This window comes from Juglans regia, chromosome 4 (assembly GCF_001411555.2).
Source record: "Juglans regia cultivar Chandler chromosome 4, Walnut 2.0, whole genome shotgun sequence".
Taxonomy (NCBI): domain Eukaryota; kingdom Viridiplantae; phylum Streptophyta; class Magnoliopsida; order Fagales; family Juglandaceae; genus Juglans; species Juglans regia.
The window spans coordinates 23,446,926-23,459,767 of record NC_049904.1 but is presented as its reverse complement, the minus strand read 5'-3'; the positions used below and the strand labels follow the sequence as shown (position 1 = coordinate 23,459,767).

The 12,842-nt window shown below is 34.0% G+C and overlaps 1 protein-coding gene across 1 annotated transcript; it reads left to right on the top strand.

The window, feature by feature from the left end:
- The first annotated feature begins 4,246 nt into the window (after positions 1-4,246).
- Positions 4,247-12,512, top strand: LOC108990224 (protein REDUCED WALL ACETYLATION 4-like). Its single transcript, XM_018964113.2, has 17 exons — positions 4,247-4,408; positions 4,541-4,599; positions 6,179-6,270; positions 7,589-7,726; positions 7,809-7,865; positions 7,941-8,013; positions 8,599-8,757; positions 9,143-9,292; positions 9,397-9,652; positions 10,134-10,249; positions 10,337-10,423; positions 10,534-10,622; positions 10,750-10,812; positions 10,958-11,014; positions 11,582-11,678; positions 11,785-11,943; positions 12,046-12,512. The coding sequence occupies exons 2-16, from the start codon at positions 4,567-4,569 to the stop codon at positions 11,941-11,943; spliced, it is 1,626 nt and encodes a 541-aa protein (XP_018819658.2). The 5' UTR covers positions 4,247-4,408; positions 4,541-4,566; the 3' UTR covers positions 12,046-12,512.
- The last annotated feature ends 330 nt before the right edge of the window (positions 12,513-12,842 follow it).

Below are 12,842 nucleotides of genomic sequence, written 5' to 3'. Positions count from 1 at the left end.
ATTATTTTTTCTTGGAAAACATATATATTTCTAATTTTGAATAAAAATTAAGAAATAAACGTTTGGATATTTTAAAAAATGAAAATAAAACCCATAATTTCGGTACTTAGTAATTCTACACATATGTCTTAACAAGCTAGGGAAGACGGACTCAATGATCATCATGTGAAACCCGTGATTGTTTGGTTCCTTAATTAGTAATGGTACGTGTACGTGTATGTATATATATATATATATATATATATATTTTATATATATATATATTGTTAATACCAAAAATTACACAATAGGCCAGAATGAGAGAAAGTGTCAATCTCGGCCTGTTGAAGTGATCCAAGACTAGATGAGGCGGTTCGGAGCCCACAATGACGCTGGTCCGAAAAAGTAGTACGGTGCCCTTACGTATATCCATAATAGTGAATAGAAAGTAGATACAAGAAGTATAAATAAAGATGAAGACACAATTTACGTGGTTTGACAGAAGGCTTATGTCCATGGGTCGTTTGGAGGGCAAATCTATTATAATATGATTATTTTACAGTCTCTTATGGTCTCTTATTTCTCTCTATACAATGGATGTTAGAGACAGTTTTTCTGGAGAAGATTCTATCTCTAAAGTTCTTGTCGTGGGGTTGAAGATGACCTCTCTTCTGGCCCCCGCTTAGCCATCTAGAAGTCCTTTTTATTCTGCCCCTGTCAGTAGTAGATGAGAAAGTAAACTTTATCACACTTCTCCTCGCGTGTCTTGACTTGTTTTCTTCTCTTTCTCATTTTTCTCTCTTTTTTGTCACCTTCCCACTTTTCTCTCTTACACTTCATTTTCTTTGTCTACTTCTTGTCTTTTTCCTTTTACTTCCTGATGGTAGCCCTTTGAGCTAGGCCTGGGATGCCCTATTGAGCTAGGCCTAGGATACCTTTTAGGCCAAGGGGATTTTAACCCCTAACAAATGCCCTTGATTCTTAAGGCCAGCTTGCTCAACAAAAAGACATTGAGAATCTTCAAGTTAAATTGCGACGAAGATAGCCTGCATAAGACTATAGAAAAATAAATTTGGAGAGCAGGTCCTCGGTTTTCTATTTTGTTTGTGTTAAGTGATGAAGATTTCCATGCGCAGAACTCAGCTTGTAGAGCTAAGTGGGAGATGTACTCAACCGCGCTAGGGGCGAGCGTGGAGCTCGGCTTGGGCGGATGATGTACTCGATCGCATTGGATGCGAGCGCGAAACTTAGTCTAGGCGGGAGATGTTTCAAGTATACAAGTCTCGTTCAGATCCTTTGTAAAAAAGTAGACTCCGCCTAGGGCAGCAAATATTCGAAAATCTAACTTCACTCCGACTCTGACTCTGACTTTTCCCTCCAATTCTGATTCTGACTCCGAATCCGACTACGATATTGTATATGTGTTATAAAAAATATATTTATCTATATATTTATCATATATACTAGTATACTTATATAGTTATATAACTAGAACTTATATAGTTAAATTCAATAATATACTAGTATGAGCTAATTATTATAAAATAATATACTTATACACTATAATATAAATAGACTAATGATAGTTTAGTATATGTAAACATTATAGTACTACTACAATACATAATCAAGTACTATAGAAATAAGTTAGACACTAGTATTTAAATAAGCCTAGTATAATAAGTTAATAATATATAATACTAATTTACTAAAGTATAATAACATATAATTAGATACTAGAAAGTCTAGGATATAATTGAGTTAGAAATAAGTTAGACATTAGTATAATAACATGTAATTAGACACTTTAGTATAAGTCTTATATAGATATATTAAACACCAGTATAGAAATAACCTATAAGTCTATATAATAAGTTAATAACACATAATACCAAATTATTAAAGTATAATAACATGTAATTAGATACTAAAAATAAGTCTAGCATAGAAAAAAATTATAAATAAGTTAGAAATTAATATAATATAATAGCATATAATACTATAGTATAATAACATGTAATTAGACACTAAAAATAATATGTAATACTATAATATAATAACATGTAATTAGATACATAGTATATGTCTAGTATAAAAATAATTCAGATATTAATATAGAAGTAAATTAGCAGTGAATGATTTAGTTTTAATTTTTAATTTTTCAAAAAATTGATATTTGAAAGTTCACAAAAGATTTTTTTTTTTTACATGGGTTAAATATGAAGTTAAAAAAAAAAAAAAAAAGAAGCCCAAACCTAAAAGCCCAAATTCGACTTTGCTCCAAAAAGTTGCAGTCAGATTGGAGGTTACACAAGTTGGAGTCGGAGTCGAAGTTGGATTTAGGAAAATCCGACTCCAACTAAGTCGGTGTTCACCCCTCCGCATGAAAAAGTGTAATATATATATATATATACACACACATACAAATATACATACACCATGTCATTTTCATCAGCATTCTTTAGGCTGACTAGTCTTGAGCTTTTGGTTCATATATCAAACTGTCATAACCAAATCATATTGATCTTGTGATAATTGCCTAAAAAAAAATGATGAATTTTACATTGATATATACAAAGCAAGCTGCAATCATGTGGGGCTACATTGATTTATAAGTGGGTTTCTTCATATGCACTTCTGCAAGTCTAAGTTTGGTGGTACCCCTCATTACTGTTAAATCTTTAGATCTAGCTAGGACTTTAGGTAGAACAGCTTTTAATATATATATATATATATATATATATATATATATATATATATATTTATCGTAGAAAGCAAGTCAGATTAATGCTATATATGCTTAATAATTACTATCATAATCCTAATAAAGTACTCTTACCATCCATGGCTTGCCCACAAAGGTTTTTTAATAGAGGAGGGAGTGTTAGGACACCATGACCAACTTAACCCACAAAATGTTTTTGTGCATGGGGCCATAATTTGGACCTGTTTGGGAATATAACTGTTTTTAGATATTATCAGATTATTTTATTACTATTTACAAATCATTTGAGATACTCTTTATCTAATCGGAGCCTTATATTAATCTTGTGGTAAGAAATTATTACCAACAAAAACTATTATTTGACTAATCAACTCTAACCCTCTATGCTCTTTAAACTATTACAACCTTTCCTAATTCTTTGCTCCGATCATGGTCATGTGGGAGTACGAGCTAATTAATTCTCTTCCCACAGCTAGGCCATTTTCTTTTCCTCCCATAAATCATTATACTCCTTATATATCCATCGATATTCAATACCCAACTGGAAGCAGCATCATGACCAAAAGCCAAAAGATAGGCATGCATGTGATTTTTACATGCTATCTTGTGTTAATCGGACCCCCTAAAGTACACTATATGCACTACATGACTGCATGGAGCATGGATACTTACATTGACATTAATTATATGAGAAATAATTTTTACAATCGTGAAGTTTGTAGCATTACTCTATGTATATAACATTACTCTACGACTGTATATAACATTACTCTATATATATACCAAAACAATATGATCATGTAGTGCCCATGTTTTTAATTATATCAATACCCAAATTACTATTTCAATCTTTTCCTTTTTGTCTTAGCTGAAAAATATGAATCCAAATCCAATTTATTGAATTCATTCCCCTTTTTTATTTTGTCTATTTGCACTGCCTCCATTGAAATAGAATTTTTACCTGCCCCCTTCTCTTGTGTTCTTCATTTTATTTTAATGCAATTATTGATTAAAAAAAAAAAACTCTTGTTGAGATAATTTATTATCAGAATCTACCCCACCCCACTTTTTTCTTAGATAAACTATACAAACACTTTTATTTTTATTTATTTATGATCAAATATTCATTAAAGTAAAGACAAAAAGAGGTTTGAGAGTACCGATCGACAACCCATGAAACTCTTTTTTTTTAATCATAGACAAGTAGATAAAAGAAGAAAAAAAATATATTTGCAGTTGCAAGAGTTCTTTTTAAAAACAATTGAGTAAATATGAAATTTATATTAATAAATTAACATTTTATAAATAATATTAGATATAATCATGAAATTGTATAAATATTATTTACTTTTTTATTTTTTAAAAAAATTTACGATTAATTAATTTTTTTAAAAATAATACGCAAGACTTGCGTACTCATTGCAAATGTCATTAATTCTGAAATGAAAAATTTAAGCTGAATAGTGAGTCAAGTGAGGAGTGACCGATTGAGAATAAAAGCACAACCACAACTCAAACCACCGCAACAGCTATCAACCGCTATGAACAGATCCAGACAGAGTGAGAGGGACTCACCCTCCGACATTTTCTCCATTCTTTAAGCGAAGGATTTCTCCTCTTCCTTCTTCTTCTACTCCTCTTGCTCGCTCCTCTTGCATTTGGATCTCTCTCTCTCTCTCTCTCTCTCTTCCATCTCTAGCTAGGGTACTTTTCCGCTCCATCTGCCATTCGAATTTCACAATTCTACTTTTTATAATGTATTTTTGGTTGCCATATGGTTACAATGACTGCATTGGTATCCATTGACGTGGTTAATTTTTCTTGGGGTTTTGGCAGTTTCCAACCGTTTTGCGGGACCGGAAATGGTGGTTTCCGAGCCACTAACGCCCGGTCAGGTGAGGTTTTATGCATGCTTTTGTGTCATATTCTCAATTTTTTGCTCATTTTTGGGTGGATGTTGAGAACATTGGACAGACATGGTTGAATTGAATGGTGAATTGGTAGTTGATATTATGGGCTAATAATGTGGTTCGGGCTGAAGTCTGTTTGTACATCATGAATTTTGTCGAGCATGCAAGCCTTTTTCTTTTGTAACATTTTCTTGGAAATTAGAGAGCGCAATTGATCTGAAGAGGAGTCCATTTATCATGCAATGTGTATATTATCATTTTTAAACTTACCAGTATGTTAGTGTTTATGTGTCTCTTAGCATGTGCAAGTTTTTGTTCAGATTGTTTATTTGCTTCTTCTAAATTCATGCCTTTGGTTCTACGTGGCAAATTGTTTCTTTTGATGCATTTATTGCAAACTCCAAATTAATGTTCATGTTTTTATTTATCTACGAATGGATCCATTCATGGTTCATTTTTTCGACTGTCAATTGGTATTTAACTTTTCAGCTCATATTGGGTGCTTGTTAACTTGGTGGCTTGTATTTGTGAGAGAGAAAAGTTACTGCCTTATCTAATTAATAGTTTGTTCAGCCTAAATATTATTTGAGCAATTCCAGCTAGTGACGAAATTGGGTTCAATGATGGTAAATTGCTTACATGGAAACTGCAATAAGAGCTAACAATTTGGCCCTAAATAATTGTCTCTTTCATGTGACAATGAGCTATATTGAAATCCTTTGAACTTGCTTGAGGCACCTTCCTCAAATTTGCTACACTCCTTGGATTCATGTGTATTGTTTTTCAAGATTTGCTACCAATTTTGTTGAGATGTGTCCACAATACTGCTTCTTGCGACCACTTTAAAACAAGCCTGCATGGTGTGATGTTGAATATTTAAGACTTGAGTGTGCCTTCCTTTTTTTTTTTTTATTGGGACCGGGTGTCTGGAAACAGTGCCCTGAGAGTGTGCCTTCTTTAATAGCAATTGGTTTTAGGTAGAGTGGCAGCTCACGGTCTGACAATTAGTATCAGAGTTAGAAGTCATTGATTCAAGTCTCAGGAGCATCATCATAAGAGAGGGATTGTTGGATATCCACAATAACGCTCTTTGCGACCACTCTAAAAATAGACTTGTGGGCATGAGATTGAATTCTGTAAAAGACTTGAGTGCATCTTCCCCAATCCCAATTGGTTTTAGGATGCCATATTGCTTCTTCCCCAATCCCAATTCTGTAAGAGACTTCACTGCTTGGCAAATGTGCATGTCATATTGCTTCTTGTGTTTGATTTTCTTACCCTTCCATATTAATTTGGAATTCTCCCAACGATTACATTTTGATGCTAGCCCAATATGAAAATATGGTACTCATTATTGGCAGCTCAATTTTTTGCCGTTGTTTTCCTAATCAACATCTATTCCATTAGAACAACTTTTTTTTTTTTTTTCCTTTTCATGTCATTTTCAGAATTTATTGAGGGACTGTGTCCTCTTTCTTGTTCTGTTTGCCTGTCTCTGTTTAGTTATTTTCTCCTTTGACAAAACTTTTCCCGTTATTAATGGATATTCCTTAATTTTTTCTAGGTGTCCTTTTTGCTTGGAATGGTACAAATTTTTGTCGCATGGATATACTCAGAGTTCCTTGAATATAGGAAATCTTCTCATCCTTCCAAAGTGTAAGTTTCTTCTCTCAACATGGGGGGTACAAATTTTATGGATTGGGATTATTTGAATCTTTGGTGGTTTCGATTGGCTTCCAGATACTTGTATGTTAAATATTTTAACCAATACTGAATTTCAATCTGCTTCCCTTCTTTTACTTGTCCATAATTGTATACTTGGATTATGATACTATGGTTGGTGGCTATGCCAAACCCTCTTCTCTTTTAGAATGGTTGAAGGAGTCAAGCAGCTGCCTCGGAATAGGGTGAGAAATTTAGAATTGTTTCCTTGCTAGTTTTCTTGCTCTATTGAGCAAAACTGCCTGTTAAAGATAAAGTGCAAGCAGAAGAGGCATCATCTTAGATTGAAGATTCTATTTTTTGGTTGGCTAGCAGTTCACTGACCTAAAAATTTTCTAATATTTCCTCTGATTTATGCTAATTGTTTATCCCATATGATCACGTTTTGATGCCAATGTAAAGTAAAAATCTCCACTTTAAAACACTAAACAAAAAGGAAGTTTCTGATTGTGCATAGAAAAAGAATTTTGAAGGTATAAAAACCTCTCTTAATGAGTCTAATCTAGAATTGGGGAAACTCAATCCCTTCCTACCAGTTTTTGTTCCTTTAGCATCATTTTTCTTGGCACCCAAGCAGAAAGAAACCACCTTTAACCCCAAAGCTGAAAAGTGAGACAAATCAATTGTGAGGAAAAGAAACTGAAACCCATGTTTCCTATTCCTATATTCCTTGAAAAAATAATCCAAAAACAGAACATGGTTAAGAAACAGTATCAGGGAGTAAATTGATTGAGGGACGGTGCTGCGGCAACACTAGATGAAATCCTAAGATGGCAATGCATCACATTGACAGAAAGAGTGGGGGCCCATATTGGAGCTCTATGGTGGTCCAAATAATTTGTGGAATACAACAAAGGGTGGGATCATTTATAAGTACTGCTATTATCTTTTGGCCATTAAAAGGCATTGAGAGAGAGAGAGAGAGAGAGAGAGAGAGAGGGAGGGGGGGGGGGGGGGGAGAGAGAGAGAACTAACAGATCCTACTAATTTTATTCTTTATACCATGTGTCTCAATTTAAAAGGGTTTGATCTCCATTTGATGCTGCAATTTCTTAAGTTTTATTGAAATTAGTTTTCTAATATTTAATTTAACTAGTTTTTTCACTTTTCTCCTTCGGGCACAGATGCTAAGTCTCATCTTCTGTTTGATATATTTTCAAAATATAGGAGATTGTTATTCGTGAAATTGAGAGGAAGAAATAAAGATACTTTAGATAGAATATTCTCTGATGATAAGTTTTATGGGTTGCAGTCATTCAGACATTAATATGGTTGAATTGGGAAAGGAGACAATCAAAGAAGATGATCGGACTACTTTGCTGGAAGGAGGTCTCACAAGATCAGCATCTGCAAAGTCTCATAGTTTATCAATAAAAACGAATCTAATTAGGTCGCTTACTATGTTTCATCCTTATGGAGTTTCATTTTTTATTGTCTCAAGTGTTCTTACCTTCTGCTCTTCATGTTTGTAGGTTCCTGACCATGGACGACTCCTTTTTGCTAGAAAATAGAGCAACTTTAAGAGCAATGTAAGTGACAATGTTTTTTATTGAGATACAAAACTTAGCCTTCTCTCTTTCTTATATCACATTACACTCACGTAGGTCTGAATTGGGCGCAATTCTGCTGTATTTCTACATATGTGATCGTACAAATTTACTGGGAGGATCTACAAAGGTGCTTTTGTCTTGCTTTGACTATGTTTCCTTAGTCCCATCCGTGATTCTGTTTAGGATAGTTTTTATCCTCAGATGCTACCCGAAGATATTATGATGCATAATTATCTCCACAAGGCGCTTTTTTTCCTATATAATTCTGGACACTTGTTCTTTTGTTCATGAGTATAGTACTGCTTCATTCCAGACAACTTACTTTTTGATGACATGAATTTTCATTTGGTAAAACATTAGATAATAGTATAACATTAACTTTTTAGGAAAATCACACTTTACAGTCTTTACCCCCTCAAACTACCATTCTTTTTGCAATATGACTACAAAACGACCAAAGTTGTGATTTAGCCCCCCATTTTGAAAATAAGTGATGTGACACGATCTTTAAGATTTGATCTTAAAGAAGGGCTAAATTACACAGAGTGGTAGTTTGGAGAGTATAGTTATTCAAAGGGGTTGATTAAAATTTTCCCTACTTTTTTCTTTTTTTGCATACTGTATGCTTAAAATTCAGATGATGATACACACCATTGGCTGGAATATATTACTAACAATTTTGATAATCTTTGTCAATTCTTTCCTTGGGCAGAAATACAATCGTGATCTTTTCCTCTTTCTCTACATTCTCCTTATCATAGTTTCAGCAATGACTTCTTTGAAGAAGCATAATGATGTGTCAGCATTCTCTGGAAAATCCTTACTTTACCTCAATCGGCATCAAACTGAGGAATGGAAAGGATGGATGCAGGCAAGTAGTCTTCAAAGCTCACAACTTGTGATTAGTAGTAACGTTTAACTTTCACTTAAGAAAAGAAATCTAAGTGCTTTCATTCTTTTGTAGTATGTGTTCTTGCATTAATTGTGTTCCTACATCTGCGAAACTGCTTTATTTACCTTCGATTATATTCGTTTTTTCTAACATCATAAAACTTTCTTGCCTGTGGTCTATTTTATTTCATTCCAGCCATGTATTATGGTTTGGATAATAAAAGCTACTGAGAAATTGTGAAACTATTTGGTTTTGGTTTTTCTTTTATTGGAATGTTAAGGTTTTGATAATGCGACAACCTTTTGGGATTGACATCAGTTTAATGTCTGAAGTGGCATCTACATTTCTTTTTATGTTTTTGCAGGTCTTATTTCTAATGTACCATTATTTTGCTGCAACGGAGATATACAATGCAATACGTATGTTTATTGCTGCATATGTTTGGATGACTGGATTTGGCAACTTTTCCTATTATTACATTAGAAAGGATTTTAGCATTGCACGCTTTGCTCAGGTAATAGACCGTATAACCATTTAACTCAAACAACCATTGACAGCTTTATTTTCTTTGTATGTTTTTAATCTAAGATCTTCTAAGTCGTCTTTTATATTATGCAGATGATGTGGCGGCTAAATTTCTTTGTAGCATTTTGTTGCATTGTTCTGAACAATGACTATATGCTGTACTACATCTGTCCAATGCACACGCTTTTCACATTAATGGTGTATGGAACCCTTGGTATTTTTAACAAGTACAATGAGATACGCTCAGTGATGGCTGTGAAGATTCTTGGATGCTTTCTTGTGGTTATCTTGATTTGGGAAATTCCTGGAGTTTTTTACATATTCTGGCGTCCACTAGCCTTCATTTTAGGTTAGTAACCAATTTTGTGTTGCCTTTTGCCCTTTATTTTTTACTTGCTCCTACATCAATACTAATCTGAAATTTAGCAAGTCATTTCATAGCTCAGCTAGTCAGCTTCTTTAGTTTAGTTCTTTATGTGAACTTTGCTGAAGTTGGAGAGCACCCAACTCATACTTGGGATTTAAAGCTTTAGTTTGTGGGCTTCAGGTTTGGGAGCGATTTGATTAGAGTGATCTAGTCGGTTTGCTTATCAGTGTTATCACCCTTGAACTTCGATCGTTCACCACCTTTTCCTCTTAATGCGAATTTATTTATGGACTCATATTCCGTGTAATAATATTGGTGAAGACATTTGTATGGATTTAATATGATAAATTTAATTTTGTTAAGCTTACTCCATTGGCAAAAGTTCAAGGTATTTTTTAGAATAAATATATGATTATGTGTATACCTACTGGCTTCATATGCGTGACGTTACTTTTAATGACAGGGTATACTGATCCTGCAAAACCAGATCTCCCTCGTCTGCATGAATGGCATTTCAGATCTGGACTTGATCGGTATATATGGATCAATGGAATGATATATGCATATTATCACCCCAATGTAATTTCTTGAATGTCTGATCATCTGCTATTTCTTGCTTTCTTGGTGTGCCAACCACTAAAAGTTTCAAATACGTGAACATGCTAGGTTGAGAAATGGATGGAGAAATTGGAGGAATGTGAGATCAAAAGGAGAATCTCCATCAAAGCAAGCATTGTTGCAGTTTCTTTATTTGTGAGTTGCCTGATTTTGTGACCACAGTATACTTATTATCTGTTTACACATTATTGTTTATCTATTTTGGGTTTCTCTTTGTCTTTATTTCATTTTAATTTATTTTCTAGGTTGGTTACTTGTGGTATGAATGTATTTATAAGCTGGACAAGGTTACATACAACAAATACCATCCCTACACATCGTGGATTCCTATAACGTGAGTATTGATTAGTTACTTTATTTTTCCTATTCTAATGTTACTTTCCCATATGGAATGTGCAATCAAGTAACTCTTTCTTGTTCATCTTCCAGCATCTTACCATTTGCCTTCTTTGTGATATCAGAGTTTATATTTGCTTGCGAAATTTCACTCAGCAGTTTCGGAGTTTCTCATTGACTCTTTTTGCGTATGTTCTCTTATCTGTACAATTGAACCATTTAATACTTGAACCACCCCCTTTACAGGAATATTGAATGGCTTTTTGTATATGATCTTGAATGTATTCTGCTACCATATTTTGAGGTTTTTATTGTTCCACTTGGCATTATTAGGTGGCTGGGCAAGATTACTTTGGAGACCTATATTTCTCAGTTCCATATCTGGTTGAGGTTTGTAAATTTATTCATTTCATTTATATTTCACCAATTTGCCAAGTGCTACGTTATACTAACATTATAATAAATCTGTGTTTATTTATTTTGAAAACATCTTTATTGAGTTGATCTGCTTACATGTCTTGCTTTTACTGGTTAGATGATGCCATTTTTTAAGTCTTGATGTATGTTGTATTATATAAGTCCGTAATCTCATGTAACCATTATTGGGAGTAAATTAATACTATGAATTCAAAAACATTTCCTTATTTTTACTTTTTGGATGTGATATTTAAGCTTTCTTCTTAAAACTTCCAAGAAGTACTTGAAAATTTCATTTTTAATTATATAAATTAATATCAAAGCAAACGTCATGTCCCTTCCCAAATCTAAATAAAAAGAAGGGGGAGAATCCAAGGCACTGAGCACAAGTGGATATCTTTCCTTGTCTCATTTCTTCTGGCATTACCAGGGAAAAGTCCTAAAAACTCAAACATGCAAATGCACGGATAAAGAAATTGACAGAGGCAAAATGCTGACTCAACTCAGTTGTGTTTCTAACTTCCCTATATGCATCTGCAGATCAAGCGTGCCTAATGGACAGCCTAAGTGGCTTCTTTCTCTTGTCCCAGAATATCCCCTGCTTAACTTCATGCTCACTACTGCCATTTATGTCCTTGTAAGCATATTTCTTCTTGACCCTTTAATTCTTCATATGCCACTAGTACTAACCATGACCCACTTTTGTTACATTTTTTTGCTGCTCTCTGGACTTGCTTATGCAGGTCTCTCTTCGGATTTTTGAATTAACTAATACACTGAAGACGGTTTTCATATCCACAAAAGACAACCAGCGGCTGCTATATAACTTTATTGCCGGGGCTGCCATTTTCCTGTCGTTGTATTTCATCTCATTCATTCTTCTACAGATCCCTCATGCATAGGTAATCCTCTTCATGGCACTTAATTGTTTTTAGAGGATCACCGAGCTCATTTTAATTCTCTTACCCACACACAATGATCAATAATTGGAAGTACTCTTACAGGCCTGACAAATCAAGACTTAGATAGAGCTACATAGATATTTCCAAACCATAGAAGTGGGAATTAAATAAGGGAACTTTGGAAGATGCTGGTTGCAAGTCTAGCTGCCAAAGCAAATTTTGCAATGGGCTCAAGAGCCCTGATTGCTGTTATCAGAGCTGAAAGTAGAAGTTGATATGCATTGCAGCGTGTGTCAAGAGTGCAGGAAATGACAGGAAATATTCTTTCTTTCTTTCTTTTTGCCTTTCTGTAATATTTGTAATTGCCGCATATAAATTCGTTCTCTATCTTGTTCAATCATCGAAGAAAATGTAGTTTCCTCTGGCATATAATTACGTGTCTAGCATCAAAGAAATGCAAGATATAATACTAATGAACTTTGATTGTCTTGGAGCATATAAGAACTTGGTGTATTCAAATAGGAAATATTTTTCCATTTATGAAGAAAAATTATTCTCATCGGCCACTATATTGTCGTCTTATATATACACTTTCTTGGAAAACTTCCTCTCTTGACCTTAGCTTCGGCCTATGTTGTTGCATGCATGAACTACCTGTGCACAATTATTTCAGAAACGATATTCCCTGTTACCACGATGAACAAGGGAATCATAAGATAAGATGGGTATCAATCGAAGTTCGACAAGATGAGTGTATGTATGTATTGAAGCATGTAATGGAAAAAGCGAATGAGTAGATGTTAAGGGAAAATATGCACGGTCCCATTGTAGAAGCCAAGGATTCTCTTGGTTCTGAAGGTCTTGGTCATGTTGGCTTCAAAGGAGTAGGCCTAGGTTTC